Source organism: Eupeodes corollae, chromosome 3 (assembly GCF_945859685.1).
Source record: "Eupeodes corollae chromosome 3, idEupCoro1.1, whole genome shotgun sequence".
Classification (NCBI taxonomy): domain Eukaryota; kingdom Metazoa; phylum Arthropoda; class Insecta; order Diptera; family Syrphidae; genus Eupeodes; species Eupeodes corollae.
The window spans coordinates 63,229,937-63,253,460 of NC_079149.1; the positions used below are offsets into that span (position 1 = coordinate 63,229,937).

At 32.4% G+C, this 23,524-nt stretch overlaps 1 protein-coding gene and 1 pseudogene across 5 annotated transcripts; one reads left to right on the plus strand and one right to left on the minus strand.

The window, feature by feature from the left end:
* Nucleotides 1-1,306: 1,306 nt before the first annotated feature.
* Nucleotides 1,307-5,465, minus strand: LOC129950511 (viral IAP-associated factor homolog; annotated as a pseudogene).
* An 851-nt stretch (nucleotides 5,466-6,316) lies between these two features.
* Nucleotides 6,317-21,668, plus strand: LOC129951050 (polyadenylate-binding protein 2). Of its 5 annotated transcripts, none has more exons than XM_056063046.1 (5): nucleotides 6,317-6,819; nucleotides 6,952-7,350; nucleotides 10,519-10,652; nucleotides 10,730-10,800; nucleotides 21,046-21,668. In XM_056063046.1, exons 1-4 carry the CDS (start codon nucleotides 6,733-6,735, stop codon nucleotides 10,770-10,772), a joined length of 663 nt encoding a protein of 220 aa, XP_055919021.1. In that variant the 5' UTR covers nucleotides 6,317-6,732; the 3' UTR covers nucleotides 10,773-10,800; nucleotides 21,046-21,668. The 5 variants fall into 5 exon arrangements, 4 of the variants coding, with proteins under 4 accessions (XP_055919021.1, XP_055919022.1, XP_055919023.1 ...); XM_056063047.1 differs by lacking the exon at nucleotides 21,046-21,668 and adding an exon at nucleotides 20,589-20,739; XR_008782126.1 differs by having other exon boundaries at nucleotides 6,318-6,819; nucleotides 10,519-10,664.
* The last annotated feature ends 1,856 nt before the right edge of the window (nucleotides 21,669-23,524 follow it).

The following is a 23,524-nucleotide window of genomic DNA, read 5'->3' on the forward strand; positions in this document are numbered from 1 at the left end:
GAATAGAGGAAGAACTTGAATATTTTCATTTTATCCGCATCCGCTACGGTGGGTGGTGATATACTGGGTGTTTTTTATGTTCGTTTCGAAACGTTTGTTAAGCCACTAAATGACGGGACCCCATTCGTTCTTTTGGAGCTCATACATATCTTTACCTTCTCTGGGTTTTCGAAAACTTTTTGCGAAAACCCGGTTTTGGGTTTGGTGTGAAAAGCCTATAAGCTACAAGTTTTCGTAAACATCCTGTTTTATATAAAACATGCCGAAAACTAGAAGCAATTTATAGATGAATTAAACAAACAAATCTTTTGAAACATTCAGCACTCAATTAAATGTAAACAAAACAGCTGATGGCTGCTATCAAAACAAACATTTTACACTTTGATATTTTGAAACTTTGTTCAAAACATCAACGACTGCAGTTTTAATTTAAATAAAATGTATAATTAAATAAACTTTCAATTTGGTTAAACTCATTTAAGCAACTTTGTGTAAATAATAACTTTATTAAAAATGTAAACTTTTGATCAGAATTGGACTTAGGCAACAGAGAAAATTATCTACGCATTACACACTTTATTGGGTTAATCTAATTTAACTAAGTTTTTGAGGGATTTTGTGAGTTTATTTGTACGTAATTAAAAAATAAATGTCATCTGCATAATATGGAAAATATGTTAAACAAAATATGATGAACGCATTAATCTGTTTTTACAAATTTTTTGGACTTGAATTATGTTGACAATATTTAACTACAAGGGCTCATTTTTATTTTCAAATTCGGAAACAAACATTTTTTTTCAAGTTGGCAATCGTGGGTATACTACCTATATCGTCCACTTGAATACACTTCCGTGTTCCATGTTGAGGTATTAGCTCTACTAAACACGAAGACGAAGTGAATCAAATGCGCAAAATACAAAAAAAAGGAAAGACAAACGTCAAAAACATGCGAGGAATAGCTTGTACATAGACACCATATACCTTCCTGGAATCCTTGAAGTGTGAGTAAGAACTTTGCATTCACACTTTTTAGTACAAATCAAAACAACTTAAAAGAACACGTCCAAGTGAGTTCCAATGTTTTTTTTTCCTATTAAAAATGTTTAAGCATTTTTTCATTAATTTTTTTTTTCGGCTGACTCGGAGTTAATAAAACACTATTAAAATTTGCATTCGGCTTTTAATTGTTAGTGGAACCTACGGTACCATTTTCTTTTGTATTATTATTTGAATATTTAAAAATACATTCACACAAAAAAAATAAATATTAAAAATCTAACAATATTTCTTCTTGATTGCGAAATCAATAGAAATCAACGGATTCCAGGTCGCTGAGCATTTTGTTACGAGCTTGTTGCTTAGAATCTTCCTTGATTTCCGTTGGAATTGATCCACACTGACCGAACATGAATTCCAATTCATCGGTGGCCAATTTTTAACGACGAAGCTCCAAGGCACCAATGAATTACTTTCTCATTTCGCCTTCAAAATAGATAAACACTGTTGGCAGATGCTTCTCTGTTAAATTTGGGATGCAGGTGGTGGCTATCGACTGCAGGAACTGTTGCACATGTTGGTGTATGAGCGAACAGAGCGACACAACATTTGTGTACAAATGCAACACAACCCAGATACCTTCTATAGCTTTGGTCACTTCGTTGACGTAATCTTGTCCGAAAACTTCCCACACTGAACCGAAAAGAGCCTTGTCTGCGAATGCTCGCATCTATGCCATTTGTTTGTGACGATATTCCTCGCGAACACTTTCGTCTTGGGAGTCTTCAGATTCGTCCATGTTCATGTCTTCGATATTTTTTCTGCTTCTCACCACCAATTTTTCTTCTCAATGGCATTCTCGAGCATGGGTGGAAGGATACCTTTTGCACGGAAGAATTCATTCCATTCGGAATCTTCATTTAGAATTTTAGATCCTGCATTTTTAAACAAATTAACAAATGCTTTATTTGACAGCTAAAATCGAATCTAAAATTCTCACCACAGCAATTTAATAAAAAAAAACCTGTCAAAACAAGTTAATGCACCGCATCGAATTGTTGTTGGATTTCAAATTTCAAAATGGACGTAATGTCAAAATTACAAATACAACAATGTAAACAAATGGGTGTTGGAGGGTAAAACGTACGACAGATTCCGGTCTTTATATGGTGTGTCTATGAGCTTGTAAGTGCATGCAGAGACGACTTTCATTTTATTTCTATTTAATTTTTTATTTACTCCTTCCTCTGTCGCACTTCATTGATGTAAGGAAAAAACATGCGCTGTATAATACCGTACTAATCCAACTCACATTAAATGTCAAGTCTTCAAATTATTTTGCAGGAGTGTGTTCAGAAGTTTCGATTTTCTTTTAAATCAAAATATTCATGAAAACGTAGGTCAAAAAGTATACGTAATTAAAATACTGGTAAGATCATATGCATACGTGTAACTGTAAAATAAGAATTGTAGGTTTCACATACATTTGATAAATTTTGTTTGAAGAAAATCAAGCGCATATGATTTTGCTTGAATACATTATCGCTGATTTGATCAGTGAAGGTATAAAAATGACATTCAATGATTCTGAAGAGATAAAACAGTTATATTCTAGTAAAGAACTCTGACTAAAGTTCTAAATCATTGCAAGAAATCGAGGAATGTTTATATATACGTGGATTAACATGTGTCATCATCTGTATAATGCAGTAAAGGCAGGCAGGCAGATATACATATTTGTATGAAAATCACAATTGATACAATTTTTAAAAAACAGTGCAACGGGACGGGACAAAATGTTTGTCACATTCCGTTTGACCAGGCATTAATCTTGAACTCTGCATATCTTGAATTTGATATAATGCAGAAATGAATATCTTCTACGATTTGGTAATTTGTCTCTATCTCACAAACATTCATTTTTGCAGCATCCCCTTTTTTGCATGTATATGCAAATAAACCATCAGAACAAAAAAACTAGATATGGAACGGTAGTGAATTCATATTCCCATGAAATGTGGCAAGAATAAATATTAATTTTAAAACGTTATCTCTTGGCATCAACAAGCTTTTTATTCAAAGAAACTAAAGTTTGACAAAATAAAAAGTTTTCTTCCATATTACCACTGAACCTACATAAGTACTAATAGCGTTAAGGAATAGTCGCCAACAAAGAAAAGTTGTCTACTAGCAGTCCATATCTAGTATATCATTGATTATAAAACTTAACTAAGTATTGCACATTCTAAAAATAGTGAAAAACAAGAAATATCCAGTCTCATCGAAAAATCAAACATTAATGACTTCAAAAATATTTTTTAAGTTTACCTTTGCTTTATTGAATCGTATTCCCGAACTTTCAAGAATTTGATCCACCTTTTCATTAGCTTGCACTGAATAATTTTAAATACTTCGGCTACCACTCACCATAGTTTTGTTGTCTCTTGCATCTTTGTATGATTGCATACATGTAGACAATTCACAATTGTCGACAAAAATTTGTCGACAATGTAGTCAATTCGCAAAAACCATTATAATTCTTAATTTATCCTACTAAAATGTACCTACCTATCGAACCAAAAATTAAAAAAAAAATACAATCTAAATCTAAACGCGTACCTACCTAGCTCTTTATTTATAAAGATATCGAAAAAATTATGGGAGATATTATATATTATAACTTCAAAGTACCTTAGTAGGAACTACTCGCCCTGAATTTAAAATTTCCTTAATTACTTAATACTCCATCAGTCTTATTTAAAAACGCTGTATAGAGCCTACATAAAGTTATGTTATCTCTATAATGCCTCTAAACGCAAAATGCTATTTATAAAACTTATACAAGGTTGCATAGTCCCATAATAAGCTAAACGCGTTTTGAGGTTGAATAGAGCCTACATAAGGAAATTATTGTTATTATTATTTCGTAAATGTCATTTTGATTTCTCTCCTCTCTTTTTGAAATTAAAATAAAAACAATAATGCCTCTCGAGTTTAGCTCGTGAGCCGAAGAAACGAAGAATCTAAAAAAAATATAGATTTTCGAAAGAGAATATCATACAAATAATTGGAATTATTTTGTTATATTTTAGTTGCTATGACAACTAGCAGATTTTATAGTACTTTTGGCACTTTTTTTGATATAAGCATTGTATAACTAAAATTTATAGCAGATTTTTTTATAAATAGGAATTTTTGCAACGTTACATAGAGCCTACATAAATCCTTATTCACTGTATAACTATTCATCTGTTTAGCGAATTCTATTAAATAAGACTGCATATGTATATGAACTTCATGTCATATCACTCTACCAAATTTCATTTTTCTACAGGAAACGAAAGTGCTTCACAATTCATAACGATTCCAATAAAGTTGGTGGATACCTCGCCCGCCCGAAAGACCTTAAATATTCGATTTTTCTTTTGTAGATAAATGCACTTATACCTATACCATTCTACCGTTCTTATTTCATAATCCTATAGAAGTCCCAAGAACTCTTTTTAAATGGAATAGGGAATAAGTTCTAAAGTTTCCTAATATTAAATTTGAATGTCATCTCTGTAGGAAGACGAATCTGTTAAGTCCAAGAAATCCATTTAGCTAACAAAAATAGCTTGAAGTGGTTTTAAAAAGCATTAGTTGGAATAGGGAAAAAATTCCCGGTTTTATTTTCTTCTTCCAACTTATGCTTTTTAAAATCACCTGCATTTCAGTTTTCAAAGTGGCCTCTCTTTCTTTCGTAGATTTGACAGATGCAGTTACGTAAGTATGAAATTTGATATATTTATTTATTAATTTTATCTCTTCTTAATTGTTCTTTTTATTTTTATTTTTATATATATTCAGCAAAAAATTATACAACTTCGTCTTCATCGGAATAATCACGTTGGCCATCTTCAATTTGAAGAGAATAATAAAGGCGAAGGAGCTTCTTTTATCGCTCAAATATATGGCGGTTTTTTAGGTGCAGAATGTTCATGTGCCCAACTTGAAAAAAACTCTCTCAATTTGAGCGGAAGAAGCAGGAATATGTAGGAGTTTCTTCGGTAGCTTACTAAGATTCGGGTGTTTTATTGAAGCCATGTTCCAAAAAACTATGGGCTTTTTATATTGTTGCTGATGTAGAACAAAAAAGGACAAGATACTCAAACAGGCCCAGGATTGATACCTGAACTGAAAACTGAACGTGTCCACCATAATAAGGAGGGCTCTTTTTTATTTACAATATTTTTCTCTTTCTAATATTCTTGATCCCAGAAATTTAAATATTAACGCTTTTACTCGTGAAAAGTTGTCTGCGCCTAACTCACTTAATTTTTTAGTTGGGATAATTTAGTATAAATATATCCTTTTTGTACAGGATTTTGAAAAAGTCAATTTTTCTATTGAAACAATCCCAATCTTCAATGCCATCAGCGTTGAGATGCTTAAACAAAAAGTTGCATACCGTCGTCGTCATCCATTATAAGCAGCATTGAGAAGTCTTCCGGTTCCGATTGAGGGATGCAGCGATTCCTGTTGCAAAATATCATCAAAAGCTTTAGTTTCAAGTCAATATTTAGATAATAATAACAAATTTCATTACCTGTGCCTTTGAAGTCGGTTTTCCGCACTATTTTGCAAGGTTTTTTTTGCACACTGTGCAAAAAGCAAAATATTTGTTTTTTGTTTTCCCCAAAAGAAACCCAAGCTCTTGGAATCCTTTATTTTTGAGTCGACCAGACATATTCGCTTCTTGTTAATAATGCACTTCCTATAAATTAAATTGTAACTTCAATTTAATTAATCACGGCAACGGCAACCAAACCACGTCCACGTGTCTATCCGTTTAGGCAGAATTTTTCGAAATGATTTTAGTTGTGACATTTAAGGGATTGGCTACATTGTCGACACATTGTCTACATTATTGTCGACCAATTGTCTACGTTAAAATATAGACAATTAAAGTCGTAACGTAGAGGAACAACACTGATCTTTAGTCCATTTCCAACAAAAAATATTTCATACATACTTTGTCCCAATTAAGTTTCAACTTTCAACATTCTTTTTTTGAGATTTCGCTCCGGTAGAAGAATGACACTTTATTGTCATACAATGGATATTCAAGTCAGAATAGTTTGGGAATTGAACTTATCGTGTTCAGTTGACACTACAAACTAAAAAAAATCAGATCTAGTATTCCATCGTGTAACCATGCTGTCAAATGCTTCACAGATTTCTATTACCACAAGCACACGAACTCAACTAATTTATTAGCCTCTAGCCGCACATCCGCCATATTTGTTTGTTTTTCCACTCTGCTTTCAATCAACTTTCTACCGGGAAAAAATATATTTGCCTTTGCCTACGTTTATTATCTTTTCTAGGCAATTTTACAAAAAAAAAGAATCGAAAAGCATCTGTATTTTTAAAGCTCTGCATCTCCATTTCCGTGCTTTTCCCGATACTCAAAATAAATAATTAATTAATTTTAATACTATTTTGTGTTTAAAAGAAGTTGCTGAACCAAAAAACAAAATCTTAAAACTTTTACTTATAAAAGTAAAATTAGTGGCCACCATTTTGGGTGAATCGATATTTTTCAGCTTGTGCTCTTTTCTTTGGCGTGTTTTCGCATTCGCATATTTATTAAACGAAAACGAAGACAAATTTAACGCGACGTCGCGGAGTAGATAACTAGTATACTGCTGCATAAAAGCCTATATCTGTGAAAAACAAAAGCGACAAGAAATGGCAGACGAAGACCTATCACTGAACGAAGATCAACTTCTGGATAACTTGGATGATGCTAACGGAGAGTCGGAAATTTTGAACGAGGTGAGTCGTATTTCTGGATAGATAGTTTTTTTTTAATTTTGTTAAATTTGTGTGTTTGAAAGAAAGTTAAATTGTAATTGAAAAAAAAATTGTCTTGTTGGCTTTTTTCTTTTGTTGTTGTTGTTGATTTAGGAGGAATCCAATATGCAAATTGACCCAGAATTAGAAGCAATTAAGGCTCGAGTTAAAGAAATGGAGGAAGAAGCTGAAAAAATTAAACAAATGCAATCCGAAGTAGACAAGCAAATGGCCGGCTCGACAACTGGCATCGCTACAGTACCTCTTTCCATCGAAGAGAAACAAGAAATCGATACAAGGTCGGTGTACGTTGGTAACGTTGATTATGGAGCTTCGGCTGAAGAATTGGAGTCTCATTTTCATGGGTGTGGAACTATTAATCGCGTAACAATATTATGTAATAAGGCCGATGGCCATCCTAAAGGATTTGCATACATCGAATTTGGCTCAAAGGAATTTGTGGAGACTGCTCTGGCAATGAACGAAACATTGTTCCGAGGCCGACAAATAAAGGTAATTAAATAATAATTCTCTACCTATCCATTATAATAAATTCTTACAACTTTACCGATAATGGTCGCAATCTCAAAAGTTAAAAGTTAGTTTTGATATTTAAAACTGAAAACGAGAATAATATGATAATAAGGTATTTTTTCGGTTTGAACGAAAGCGAAAAAGAAGGAATGGAAAAGTCTTTATTAATATTTAAGAATTGACGCCGGTGTTTGTTGGCATGAGATACATACATGTTCTATTCTAGATTGTATGGGAGCGAAGGACAAAGAATTATGGTTTTGCAATTCTTGCACTTGTACCTTTAATTGTCCTTTTTTATAGTTTGAGTAATTAGGTTAAAAAATGTGGATACATTTTACCTACAACAATTTTGTTTGGTTTATAAAATCATTTTTTGGGTGGAATCAAAATCGGAAGTGCGGTACATGGAAAACACCCCTTTTTAAGGTTTCTTTAGTTTTTGCCACACACGATGCGAAATCTTTTAAAATTTTGTGTTGATTTTTATTTAAAACGAAATTGTACATCATTTTTGTTGCTTTAAATTCAATTAGGTATAAATGCGACCTAAAATGACTGAGAATAAGTTTTTTTTTTTAATTTAATTTTTGGGTTGTGTATCTACAGTGTCGGTCAAAACTAAAGCACGAAATCGTTTCATTTTGGAAAAAGTCACATAAAACTACAAATTAAGATATAAAATTATTTTTTTTTTAATATATTTTAAATAATAATATTTTTGTCTTAAATTAACGATATTAAGATTTGCTATAATTATTTAAATATTTGAAATAGAACAAAATATTTAGAATTCTTATGAAAAACGATTGGAAACTAAAGCACATGTAGCCTATTTTAAAATAACTCATCTGTATGGTCTATATTTTAAAGTTATTTAACAAGAACAACGAAAATAACTGTTTTTTTCTTATGTTTTTTTCCATTGCGACTAAGAAATGTGAATAGTTCACCATTCCGCGTCATCTGTTGTAAGCATTGCGTCGAGATTTTAAAATGGCTCGCGATAAGTACTCCGACGAATTAAAAGATGGTGAATCAGTTACATTTATAAGCAAAAAATAAGGTATTGATCATTCAGTAATTTCTCGTTTTCGTGCTCGAGGAACAGTGCAAACTATTCATAGTGGTGGAAGACCCCGAAAAACTTCAAATCGCGAAGACAGAAAAATCGTCAGGGTTATTAAAAAAGATCCTTTCATATCATTGGAAAGCATTAAAAAAGAATTGGGTTTAAAAATATCAAGCAGGACTATCCGGAGAAGAGTGGTTGATGTTGGCCTCCGATCATATCGAACAGCGAAAAAACCATATATTTCTGCGAAGAACAGACGTGCCAGACTTGAATTTGCAAAAGCACATATGAACTGGCATGCGGCGAAATGGAGGACGGTCCTCTTCTCTGATGAATCGAAGTTCAATTTGAAAGGATCCGACGGATTTCATACAGTATGCAGGCCAGAAGGTAAACGTTTAAATCCTCGCTATTGAAAAGGAACAATAAAACACGGTGGGGGTAGTATTATGGTCTTGGGATGTTTTTCCAGTTAAGGAGTCGGACCGATCCACAGAACTAGAGGTAAAATGGATCGTTTCATGTATAGATATATCCTTCAAAATGTCATGTATCATTATACAGAAGAAAACATGCCATTGAGATGGATATTTCAACATGTCAACGATCCTAAACATACTGCTAAAGTTGTGAAGGATTAGTTAAATTAAAATAATGTTAAAGTAATGCAATGGCCAACACAATCTCTGATCTCAACCCCATAGAGAATCTATGTAGATCAGAGGATTGATCGCTCCAATTGCAAAAACCAAGACTCACTTTTTCAACAGGCTCACAATCTTTGGAATAATATCCCCAGCCAGTACATAGAAAACCTTATCAACTCCATGGCGTATCGATGTGCTGGCGTCATAAAAAATAAAGGATATGCCACTAAATATTGAAATTTAAATAGTTTTAAAGATTGTGTTTGTTAAATGTGCTTTAGTTTTGTCCAATCGTTTTTCATAAGAATTCTAAATATTTTGTAGTATTTTAAATATGTAAATAAGTATAGCAAATCTAAATATCCGTAAATTTAAGACAATAATATTATTATTTAAAATAAATAAAAAAAAACAAAATTTTATATCTTAATTTGTAGTTTTATTTGACTTTTTTCAAAATAAAATGATTTCGTGCTTTAGTTTTGTCCGACACTGTATGTACAGTGAGTGCCATTAATATTCGGTGTTTTTGTTTCTTTCCATAAAAATACTTACTTTTCACTTTAAACTTCAAAAAAGTTAAAAAACAGTTTTTCTTTAAAATATTTTGGTTTAATAATTTCAATATTATGTATATACATTTTTTAATTAAAATAGCAAATTAACAAAATAAAATAAGTAAAGAATATGAAAACTCAAAAAATAACACTTCATTAATATTCGTTTTTGAGCATACTTACATAATAAACTTTTGAATTAATCTTTCTTACGATTGATTTTAATATTTTTTTGGAAACCCTTGATTGGATAAAACTGCGTCCAGTCGCTTGGGCATATTTTGTATAATTTTTGAAGATATCCAGTGCCTATTTTGCTCAATTCTTCTTGAAGCCCTTGCTTTAGTGCACTTATTGAAGAGACAGGCTTTTCGCGAACTCGAATCCCATAAATTCTTGATTGGGTTAAGGTCCGGAGATTGTGAAGGTGTTTAGATAACTTTTTGACAGTTATACAGAAGCCATTCCGTTACAACATGCGCCTTGGGCTTCGGGTCATTATCCTGAAAAAATTTAAAATTTCTTAAAATGCCCATTTTATCAGCACTTCTTAAATTATTTTTTAGGATCCTTAAATAGTATTCCTTATTCAATATACCGTCGATGAATTATAAATTTCCCATGCCTCTTTCCGAAATGCGTCACCAAACCATTATGTGCCCGCCTCCATGCTTCACTGTTGATAAATAGCTTTTTTTCGGGCAACACAACCATAGTAGCATTTGTCTTTATGGTTCGGCGTATCGTTGATGCAGATATTTTCAAGTTTCCGGTTAAACTTTAAACATTAAAAAAAAAATTGATAACTTCAATTAAAACAATAACGTTGCGCATATTTTAATTAATTTATTTCATTTATTATTTTCAGGTTATGTCAAAGAGAACAAACCGTCCAGGACTTTCAACGACTAACCGCTTTTCTCGTGGAAGTTTTAGAGGCAGAGGTGCCCGAGTTTCCCGTGCTTGCTGTCACAGTACCTTTAGGGGCGCAAGACGGCCAATGTAATTTAGGATGTATGAAATAAATTTGTCCTTAAAACTAATTCCATTTTTCCATTCTTCTTTGAATTTCGTTTTAGAAGGGGTTACCGTGGCAGGGCAAACTATTACGCACCTTACTGATTATTGCTTTTTCCTTCTTATTTTTAAGGTAAGTGCTGGCTTTTATTTTCATATACTTTTTTTGTTTTTTTTTTTATATTTCTATATATGTATGTAAGCAAAAAAAAAAAAGAAGAGCTGTAACATCGGGTGGGAAATCAAGCTTAACTCTTTTACCTAACATAACTAAAACTATACCTTATAGTACATCTACATTATTAAATGTTTATTTTGGATATACTTAGACTGCATGCGCATACTTAATATGAAATCATTCATGTAAATTTCAAATCAATTTTTCCATATTACGTAAAATGGTATGGTTATATATTTACTACATAAACATATTTGCTTTTTATGTGACAAAAATCTGACAATTTTCGTTTGTTTAAATGGAAAATGAAATTGTATGTTTCTATTGAGGGAAAGTTGAATTTTCATTTTTTTTTTCGTCCTGAAATAAGTATTTGGGAAGTTACTAATCGTCGATTCACTGCGTTAAGTTCATAATAATTTATAGCTTTACTTAGCTATAACTACGGGTTTGTTAATACGATAAAAAGATTAAAATACCAATTATGTATTTTTGTATGCCAATAAGCGAGTATTTTATAAGGAGTTTGAATTAAATAACACTCGGTGCAGGTTTTACAATAGAAAATATCTGAAAAGACAAACAATCAATTGCGATATTAGTCAATTTAATATCCAAGGTTCTTTTCAATAAAAAATAATGTTTAAATTCAAATTGTCTGCATAAATGTTTAGTTAAAGTTACAAGTTACTCCATAATGTTTCATTTATCATGACAACTTAATGTTATTTCACTATAATAAATCTTTCATCTTATTCGTGATTAACTAATTTAATTGTTATAACTTTACTAATCGCCGTCGTTTCTTGTAACATGATTAAAATGACAAACACACTTTTTTTGTTCCCGTGATGTTTCAAAAATAAGAACAAATATACGCACTGGAAATTTTGGTTCGATTTTTCCTGGTGGTATTAATTGAATTTCAAATAAATCGAAAATCTTCTATAAATCTAAAATCTGAATATGCGGTGCAAATAATAATTGTTTTTTTTGGCTCATCTTCTCCTTAAATAAAAGTTATTTAATTAAATTTTAAGTATTTTGTTTCCATTGGTTACAACAAACAAAAATACTATAATTACTAGATCCAAAACATGAGTTATTGAGGGTTAAACAAAATCGCTTATCAATTAAATATAATAATTTCCATTCAAGCTTAAATAACATAATATGTGGGTGGTCTCTTAACATTTTTCTGATCATGCTTTCATTCATTTTTTTAAACTTTTTCCCCCTTATGAGTTAGTTGGCGTCCATCACGTTTGCCCTGCACGGTATGTTGCGTTGTAATTGTTATTATAAATATTTCTTTGATTCTGATCGTCATTAATTAATGATTGTTACTAATGATGTTTAGATTTTATTCTGAATTACTTCTTTTTGAATCTGAAAGAAGTTACATTCACCTTTCGTGGAATGGTGAAATATCTCTATTAAATAAGAAATAAGGAACAGCATTATGTTCGGAATTCTGGTATGACATTACAAATATCAAATCAAGAATTACAAAAAAAAAATATATATAAAACAATAAAAACTGTTTGATTAGTATTAATTTATTTTAATCAAATGGTTAGAACCAACATCAAAACATAAATCACTGCAATTATTTTGTAAGCTTACAAGGCTTTTTCAAAAAAAGTGCATTATCTATTCCAGCCACTAAGCTAGTACATTTTGAATCGCAAACTGATGGCCTATTGGACAAAACTTAAAATTACCTTTTATTGTTAATAAATGGGTCTGGAACAATTGTTTACTAAGATGATAATAAAAAGTTTAAAACTCTGTTTTTTTAAATTCAAAATCTAGTACTTTTGCTGAACAAAAGAAATGTATGGCTTTGAACTACGGGTTTTAAAAAATCTATATTTTTCAAAGACTTTAAATTAGAATCGAAATAAAAAGTTTTGTGTTACAAAAAAACTCGTCATATTATCGTTGAAAGTTGACTGCAGTTTTTTTTTTAATAGTTCTTCATTATATCTCTCTTTAGACGATAAATAATTTATGTCCCATCAGTTTTTATAAACATAGTATCCCAATTAAAAGGTTATATCTGTTGTCACATTCTGTGCTCATCAGCAATCTATATTTGCAACACAAAACGGCGTCTATATGAAATTAAAATTCGAATTTTACATTTATTGCTTTGCTACAAACAATTATTGCTTTAAAATGTATGAACTTGAAATAACGATACGTAAAGGCTCTGACAGAATACCTAATGGTCCAACTATAATAGACTTAACCGAAAGTAAGCTAATGTCAAAACCGAACGAAAAGTTATCAGAAGTTATCGTCAAAACAAAAAGTAACCATAATGGATTCAAGTAACTTGAGCAAATTTGACATTTGCTTAAGCTCGAGCCATTTAAATAGCTCTTGCGTAATTGCGCGAAAGTTAGCCAAATTTAACGAAACTGAGCAGAACGTATATTATGATTAGTGACATATAAGGCTGCGTATTGGTTCGTTCCCTTAAGTTGGCTTTAGCTCGGTTAAGTCTATTATAGTTGGGCCTTCCTTCCCTTATTTAACGAAAGTACTACCAAATTTGGAGATTGAAATGTTTCCAACTTGGATAAAACTTTCTATGTCGGATGAAAATAAAATTAAATAAAACAATTTTATTTGACATATTCAATATTTCTGTTACGTTGCCGCCAAATCAAGATCCAACGCTGTGTGCAATAAAATAAACGGCCACTTTTCAATGACTGCTTGTAAGTTCTTGAGTTCATTTCACAAAGCTTCCACGACATATTTTGATCCACTGTCATGAATTCTGTAAAGCGATCTTTATGCTGGGGTGGAATCGGCTAAGGTGATTATTGACTATCAATTTTTTGATAGTCAAATTTACTATCATTTTCATTCCGTCTGTGTAAGATGATTCAACTCAATTCAATCAATTGAACTATTTCAGATTCAAATTGTCAAAATTCGTTGTTGCCTTGGAGAAATTTTAAATTGATTCTTATTAAATATCTAAACAAAAGTTTCAAATTGGCTGATTTTGAATAAAATTCTTACTTTTCTTGCTTTTTTTCGAATGTCGTAAGCTTTTTCGGTCACAGGAATGTGTTTTTTAAAAGAAACAAAGTGAACTAAGAAAATTTCCCAGTCGTTTGTGTAAGCGTATGAAATTAGGAATAAACAAATTTGTTTGAAAACGACTATCACATTTTTTTTGGGACAATTTGACATTTTAGGTATCAATTTGACTATCACCTTATGTAGATCAAGTTCGATCATTTCGATTGTCATTTATCCACAATCACCTTAACCGATTCCACCCCTGCCTCTTACGAAAAATTTGTGTGAAGACAAAAATTGATTTCTACAAATGGAGCAAAGAATTTCATTTCCGTTTGGTCTCGATTTTATTTGAAATGAAAGTGAGTGTATGAACTAGCTTCTAAACTTCTTCCTTTTAAACCAACAAAAAAAAAATAATGTTGCAGAATTCAGTATTACGAACACGTGTCGTAAGTTAAAATTATTTGTTATAATAATACAGTTAATATCTAACAAAAAACATTATTTTCAAGGGTATAATCAGCAGACTTTTGTTGTTAAAATTTATTAGAAAAACTAACGCCGAATTTCTTCACATTACTCATTAATCAGTTATGACGGAAAACTTTAACGCCCAATTTCTTCACATTACTTCCAAGCCGGTCTAGTTCCCAGTCTAGCTAGGATAGGTACAACGCCTGATATGTAAAACTTATAACCATAATAAAAAGCGTACATTTTTTCACATCACTAGTACCCCATCTACAGTCTGGCCATATTATTAAACGCACTTTAGATTTTATGCAAAATCTTAGTTTGCAGCTATTTTAATCAGGTTTTTAAGTATTGTAATACATTCAAATTATTTTCTATGTAGAATATAAACTACAATAAAGCAACAGATTTAAAGATTTTTTTTAAATTATTTTTTTTGTTGTTATTTTTGTAATTTTTTTTTAAATATTTTGTTGAATCTCCTTTTGCTTTAATAAGAGCCTCAATTCTGCGTGGCATACTGTCGATGCATTTGTGGGTGGTGATTACTCTTTCAAAGAGTGACCGCGTCTTTAGCAACTTCCCTCTTCATCAGCTCCCACACGTTTTTAACTGGTTTCATATCAGGGCTGTTTCCCGGCCAGTCCAACAGAGGGATGTTTTCTTCCCTCAAATAAGTTTGTATGGACCGGGCTGTGTGGCATGAAGCTCCATCTTGCATAAAAATGTAACCATACATCCATTCTGGAACGTTGAAAATATTGTGTATAATATAATAATTATAAAAATTCTGCAATGCGTCTAATAATATGGCCAGGGACTTGAACTTCACAAACAAGTACTAGAACTAATACGTCTAAAATTAGTCTAATTATGATTTTAACACTGAATTAAAATATTTTTTAAATATTTGTTGAAAATTAATCTCTTTAATTCTTCCTTATTTTTCTAAACCTCGCACTGTGTTTAAACTTTAAACATGTTAAGGGTTTTAATAACCCCTTGAGTGCCCGTTAATTATAAAAAAAGTGACTTGGCCCTGGTTCTCTAAGAGCTGTTACGATACCTAATTTGTGTGTATTTATTATATAGAAAATTGATACAAAGGATAGAAAAGAATTGTTTTTTTTTTCTTGGCCGCATTTTTTAGTTTTGGATTATCGATTTTTTCTTTAAAATATGAATGTAGATTCGATTCGGACACCAAGTGCAGATATTCGGTGCCAACTGGCATAAAATTGATACCGATTTCGTGTGCATTCTAATTCATTTTAGCACAACTGACAAAAAAAAAACGAATGGAATAGCGATTTCGAAACGGTTAAAATCCCACCATTCGGTTTGTTTGGTTACCTTAAATTATGAACCTGTGAATGTACAGATATACGTGTGGAACTTATGACAAACTGATTCTTTTTATCAGATGTTGCACCTCAGCTCAGCTGTTAATGCTCAGCTGTTAATGCTCTTTTAAAAAAAGTCCATCTAGGCAATGCAAAACGGTTTTGCATATTGTAAATGTGTCGAAAAATCGACTAATTTGTTCACGATATTATCAAAATCTTCAACCAAATCCTTACCGCCAAATCTATTGCTTGAACACAAATGAACGCAAAAGAATACAAAATATTGATTATTATATATTTCTAATAAAACAACAGTCAAAATGTTGTCAAACTAAAAGAGATTTCAGTTCACGCCCTAGAATATCGATTTTGCGGGTACATACAAATAAATAAATTAGGTGGCGCAACAGTCCATGGAGAACCAGGGCCTAGTGACTTACAACTCTCAACCATTCCTGTGTGCGAGTACTATTGTAAGGAATGTAGGGGACCTACAGTTTTTTAAGCCGAATCCGAACGGCAAATTTAAGAAGGCACTATTTCATGACAAGAATTACCCTTGGAGGATTTGTCAATTCCTTGCAAGAGGCAGTACCCGTGAATAAAACTTTAGGTGGCACAGGCAGGCATCGAACCCAATATCTCAACGCACTAACCATAATGCCAGGGGTACTACCAACTAATACACGTTACCTACGTATTTAATAGAGCTATAGTTAAGTACTTTTGTGAAGAAATCAGTTGGCGCAATACGAGTAACAACAACTGGTGTGATAACTAGGTCCTTGATTGTTTTAGGATCGAATTCTAACAAATACTCAAAACGATTGGACTATTGCCTGGTACTTTTTTGAAGAAAATTAATTGATACCGATTGGGAAAAAAGTTGGCGTAAAGCATTGAAATTATGTTATCAGTTTGGAACTATTTTTATAGTGTTAAATTAAATTCTTTGAAATCTCTAAACATGTAGTGATTGACAGTTTAAACAAATATATGGTCCACAGTGTGACATTCTCCACAAATATGGCCTCTAATATTTATCAAAATCCGTTAAATATTTTTTGAGTAAACACATTACCACAGCTAAATTTGTCTACATTTACAAACGTCGAAATGTCATTTGGCGTTATTTTATTAAGTTGAGACAAGATAAAAATAAACAAAAACATTTTGTGGTTTTACCTTTAATCAATTTAGAATCCTTCCTTTGTTTAACCTAGCTGATGCTTTAATGTCGTGCTTAATCGAATGAACGTAAACCAAGGGGCTATTTCTTGAGTTTAAAAACGATAATTATCGACATATTGTTTATTATTTGCTTCACGAGGCTCAAATTCTTTCTTCTCGTTCATTGTTTAGTGCAGGTTGAGAACATTTGATACACTGCAAATAGTTTGAAATTGCAGCGTTAATATCAAATTATAATAATTTCCTTTATTGTCGTTCGCCGAATGGAATGACAAATTAATTTTGTCGGTAGCCGCGAGCGTTTAACAAAATAAGAATGGTTACAGTATTCCAAATAAACATTTCTGCAATGATACACGACATACATTGGGACATATTCTTAGTCATATTTTAAACCCGACTCTATTCGAACTGGAATCTGGTATTCATATAAAGAATTTGGCAGCTCTGTTAAGTTAGAAACAGGTTTATGGTATTTCTACTGTAATTCTAGTACAATTTCACTTAAACCTATGAAACCCTTGAAATTATTCTGCTTTCAGTTTGTTAAGAAATTTCATGTAGGCCAAAATATTTACTTATTGTGGTAAAGATGCGATGGATACAGCAGCAAACGCCACATTGCTCAAATGCTCATATCACTTTGGGAAATTTACCAAGAAGGAAATCTTTGCGCTGGCCCTGTGAAACAAATAAATATTAGCACATGTTTAATTGAATTTGGGTCTTAAATATTTAAAAGGTCAACCATAAACTTGGCAGTTTCTTTTTTAATCATTTATTCGTTAGTAGCATTTCAACATCCAGCAAAATATCAAAATCTTGATCGATGCTCAAGTCTATTGACATTTTAATTTTTGTTGACATTCAAATAAACCGCTGCTTATGTAAAAATCTTGGGAATGTTGGATAAATTGTTTTGATTCATACAAAAATTAAGTTTAATAAATCCACCTAAACAGAATAATTTGTGTAATTTTTAGAAATGGGCAGTATTGGACTTTTTATTCCAATTGTAAGCAGAGGAATAAGATAATCCTCAAACAGAGAGCTTCCGAGGAATGTTAAAAAGTGTCTTCCTTCCCCTAAAAATGTTAATATTCTTTTATTTATTAAAAAACAATTATTCTAAATTTAGCAAAATTAACAAACCAGACATCAAATGAAAAATCTGAATTGTATAGAATGATGCTTTCACGTGAATAGAAGAATACCGCACAATATTACCGACGTTGCCGACGTATACAGATTCATTCGAATGAAAAGCAAAATTAGTGAAAATTCAAGCAAAAACAATAGCAGAATAGGCCTGAAAAGCATAACTTTTTAAAGAACTATGATTATGGCCTTAAAGGTGCGTGTCCATTTGAGAGTACTTCTGCTAGTTAACTCTCGAGAGCAGCTCTCGGGAGACTGTCCATTTGAGAGACAAATTTTAGAAATTTTTCTATCGCGAGCTCTTTGCTAAAATATTTAGAGTTTTCTTGCTGAGGTTACTCTCATAATCCTGTCCACTTGATAGATTTCTTCTGCTAGCATATTATCAGTTGGCCATGTATTCTTACAGGCGAAGAGTTGCAGCTGCTTTAATTATCGGCACTGTTCTTAAAGAAAAAAAAAGATTTAAAACAAATGTTGGGTCAAACCGTGGGTAAATCGTCGTAACCAATTCTGTATGCTCTTTCAATAGAGCTTCAAATTAAAGATCCTTAACATTTTCGAAATTTGTGCCGTTTGTAATTTAGTGAAATTGAATTTTTGATACAAAACGTTGGACCCATATTTTTTAAAGAAGATACCCAATTAAAGGAAGGCATACCAATACGCGAGCGTATACTGGTAACACTTACATTTTTAGCATCCGAAGCATATGAATCGCAAATCATTTTGGAAGGAAAAAACTAAAAGTTAATTGTATGACCTGTGCAGGTTATTCATACGGCAGCCATCAGTACCTATTTCGGATTCCAGTATGTACAATTTCTCCACAATAATTCAACTAAATCATATTTTACAATAAGTTGATTAGTTTTTTCCAATGCCATGTTTACTCTCTACAGCTACTCGCAAAATACGAACTGTGTTGGTATTCCGCGAGTTTACCTTGGATAGTGATAAACACATGTGTCCACTTGCTTTCAAAAAGATCGAATGTCGAGAGTAATTAGTCAACTCTCCGCGAGCTACTCTCCAGACTATATCCACTTGCGAGATCGCTCTCGAGAGTAGCTTGAAAGCGACTCGCAGCACGTTTACTCTCAAATGGACAGCCACCTTAACAAAGGGGTGCCAGCACGTAACTTGATACAATCGAGGATTGTCGATCGTCGATCAACTCGAAACAAATTATTTTTGACAGCACGTAATTCGAGACGAGCTCCATTGTGACTTTTACTTAAAAAATTCATTGTGAACTATAAAATGAAATTTCAAATAAGTTTTCTTTGAAATTATTTCATTATGGTTCTAATTTTAAGTTTTTTTTTTTAAATATTTTTTCTTGGTTCGGAGAGTGAAAGTGAATGCTAAATTAAAAGAAGATATTTGAGAGATAAAGCAACCCATTCGAATTGAGTGAAAATGAGTAAATATTCAAAAAGAAAAGAAAGATCATGTATAACATTTGTAAAACAATTTTGTTTTAGCTTTGTGCAGCAGTTTACATTCAAGAGGGAATGTTTTCACACGATACTCAGCTCGTTAGATCTTCCAGAAGACAGACAAAGAACATCAGTTCCACCAGTTCTACAGCTTAGTAGCCAGTGTGAGTTACAAAACCACTGTTGGAACAAATGTGTTGCTAATTTTGGCACAGACAATAGTTTCCAAGTTCTTTCGCTGAACGTTAAGTCTCCTGGAAGCTAAGTTTTGTCCGCAATGGATTAAATTTGATAGCTCTAAATTTAGAGACAGGAGTATTATTATAAGAAATTTAAACTACGGGAAATAGTGGGTTGTTGATGGTACTGATATTCCTATTTTAAGACAAAAAGAAAACGAGCACATCTATTTCAACTGATGTGCATATTGCTATTTTTCCCCAATTGGCAGTTTAAAGAATTCCCCTCACTAAATCAAAATCTCAGTCTGTTTTTTATTTATTGACATATAATTTTGTTTTTCCATTTGTCTCAAACAAAAATCAATGCCGACGATAACTAATTTCTGTCGAGTGAAAACTTTTGTTTTAAACGTCAATTTGAAGTTTGTGTGCTGCCAAATCTGGCGAAACAATCGAGGACAATCGATTGAACCAAAATGTGTGCTGCCAATGCTCGATTGTATCGACTAATCTCGGTTGTATCAAGTTACGTGCTGGCACCCCAGTCTTTCTTGTTTACATTTTGATTGCGTGTCACTTACCTACTTACTTAAGGTGGCGCGTCACTAAGATTCTCTAAAATCCTCAAAACTTTTATTTACTCTTGATTACAAATATAATGGGAGCACCATCAAGTTGACAGAAATTGATGCAAGGGCTAGTCAACTATGTAAACCATCTCTTGATCATATCAAAATTTCGAAATTCTATTGTAGTAATGTTCTGAAATGTCTTAATTAATTATGGCCGGGCTTAGCTTTTGTTTTTTCTTAGATTTTATTAGATACCATATTAATATTTAAAAACAAACAAATCATCTTTTAGCTTACATTAATGTGGTATCGTTATTTTATTTAATTTTTCAGAAGATCACATTCTCTGATTAAAATTAATATGAAGGAAAACAGACTAGGTGAAATAAAAAAATAATATTTTTTCTACAAACTGAAAGAGCACCACAACACGCCTTGCGCTTTCATGTTAAAACTTAAAAGCATTGATTTCACTATGTTACTTTTTTTCTATACTTTTTGTGTTTTTTTCTGTTTTTTTTTTTTAAATATAAGTTTTAAATTGCTTCTATTTTCATTAACAAGAAAAATGTGTCATGCCAGTTTATTTGTAATTAATTACATTACATACAATTTCATGACCATATAATTTTTTTATTTCTACTTTTATAAGTTAAACATTTGTTTTGCTTCTTATTAAGTCATAACACTTTTATGAAAGTTAACACGGTCACATTTGTATAGAATCAGCTTGCATGTTAGTTATTAAGATATTTACACTTTTAATTTTAACAAAATCAATTTATTTCAGATTTTTATTGAAAAGAAAAAAAAATATATAGTTCAAAAAACATTATATGTCTTCTTAGTTAGTAAAAAAAATGGAAAAAAATATTTAATAACACAACAAAAGAAGGCTATTAAGAAGAATAAAAAAAATAAAAAATGAAAGATTTCATAAAAAGAAGAAAAAAAAACAAAGGAAAACAAACTAAAAAAATAAATATACATAAAATAAACACATAAAATAACGAGCGCTTATTATTTCAACTATAATGTTTTTTGAATGGGTCGAAAATATATATAAAAATAAAAAAAAAATGTTTTAAGAAATAAGAAGAAAAAAAAGAAGAAATCTAAGATATACAAAAAAGAAAAAATAACGGAAAGAAAGAAAGATTGAAAGAAAAATTTAAAAGATGAATCAAAAAAAAGGAGACAAAAAATTTAAAGAAAAAAAAGAACAAAAAGAAGTTAAAAAAATCAACAACAAACGCAAAACAAGGAAATGAGAAAATCCCAAATAATAACCTATATAATGATTATATAAAATAAAATTATTGATATGAAGATAAAATAAAAAATAATTCACACAACCGAGTTTTTTTTTTACTGTAAAGGAATTATTAAATAAAACTAAAGACAAGAGGCTTATTTGCTTTTTATTAAATTTTCTTTCAGGATTTTGTTGGGGCTTATTCTTTTGGAATACAAATAAGAAGTAGGTCAGTTGCTGCATACCCAGCAACTAAACTACGAGTATTTTCATTTTATATTGTAGCTCTCTCTTAATTGGTGCTGGGTTTTTGTCCGTGAGTTATTGTTTTAGGTGCAACGTGCAAAAGTACATAATGATATGATCCTTTAATTGTAAATTGCTTTACGAATATAAAAAAAGTATGAAAATACAAGAAATTTCTATGTTACGCCAGAGTTTTTTGTATACTTCAGCGATAAAAAGAAAAGACTTGGTGCTTTTGATTGTGGGTCTAACAGTCTGTCAAGTAAGAGCGTGGTCGTGTTAATTTATTAAAAAAAAAAAACAATTATTTTATGAAACTTTCATATTTATGTATACATTGTACACTTACTTACTTACTTAAGGTGGCGCTACAGTCCGGGGCGGACCTGGGCCTCAACCAACAAGCGTCTCCAGCCAGCTCGGTCCCTAGCTAGCTGTCTCCAGTTTCGCACGCCAAGTTGGTTGAGGTCCTCTCCCACCTGGGTGCGCCACCTGAGTCGCGGTCTTCCTCTACTGCGCCGTCCCTCGGGATTGGATTCGAAGACCTTCCGGGCTGGAGCGTTGATGTCCATCCGCTCTACATGACCTAGCCATCTAAGCCGTTGGACTTTGATTCTGCTAACTAGGTCAGTGTCGCTGTACAGCCCGTACAGCTCGTCGTTATATCTTCTCCTCCATTCTCCATCTATGCGACAGGGTCCAGGCCTCAGCGCCATAAATGAGAACCGGGATGATGAGTGTCTTATAGATGGTGATTTTACATGCTCGAGAGAGGACTTTACTTCTCAATTGCCTTCTAAGTCCAAAGAAGCAGCGATTTGCAAGAGTTATTCTTCGTTTGATTTCAGCGCTGGTGTCGTTGTCTGCATTAATAGCGGTGCCTAGGTAGACAAAGTCCTTAACTACCTCAAAGTTATAGCTGTCCATGGTGACGTTTTGTCCAAGACGTCGTTGTTCAGTGTCCTTTTTTGATGACAGCATATACTTGGTCTTGCCCTCATTGACCACTAAACCCATCTTCTTCGCTTCCGTCGCAATGCTCAAAAACGCTCCACTAACATCACGCTTTGATCTTCCAATTATGTCAATATCATCTGCGTATCCGAGTAATTGGATGGATCTTTGGAAGATTGTGCCTCTAGTGTTGACGGTTGAGTTTTGCACAATTCTTTCCAGAACGATGTTGAAGAAGTCGCATGACAATGCATCGCCTTGTCTAAAACCTTTTTTGACATCAAATGCATCGGTAAGATCTTTTCCGACCTTGATAGAGCAGCGTGCATTCTCCAACGTCATTCTGCACAAACGGATAAGTTTGACAGGGATGCCAAAACTAGACATTGCTCGGTAGAGCTCTTCCCTATAGATGCTGTCATACGCGGCTTTAAAATCGATAAAGAGATGGTGGGTATCGATTTGAAGCTCCTGGGTTTTTTCCAAGATCTGCCGTAGTGTGAATATTTGGTCGATAGTGGACTTTCCTGGTCTGAAGCCACACTGATAAGGACCAATCAGGTTGTTGACGAATGGCTTTAGACGTTGGCAGAGAGGATCTTATACGCAATGTTAAGAAGACTGATGCCTCTGTAGTTGGCGCAGTTTAGAGGGTCTCCTTTCTTATGTATCGGGCACACTATGCTGAGATTCCACTCATCGGGCATGCTTTCTTCCGACCAAATTTTGCAGATGAGTTGGTGCATGCTCCGTACCAAGTCATCGCCTGCTGCTTTGAATAGTTCGGCAGCGATGCCGTCAGCTCCAACAGCTT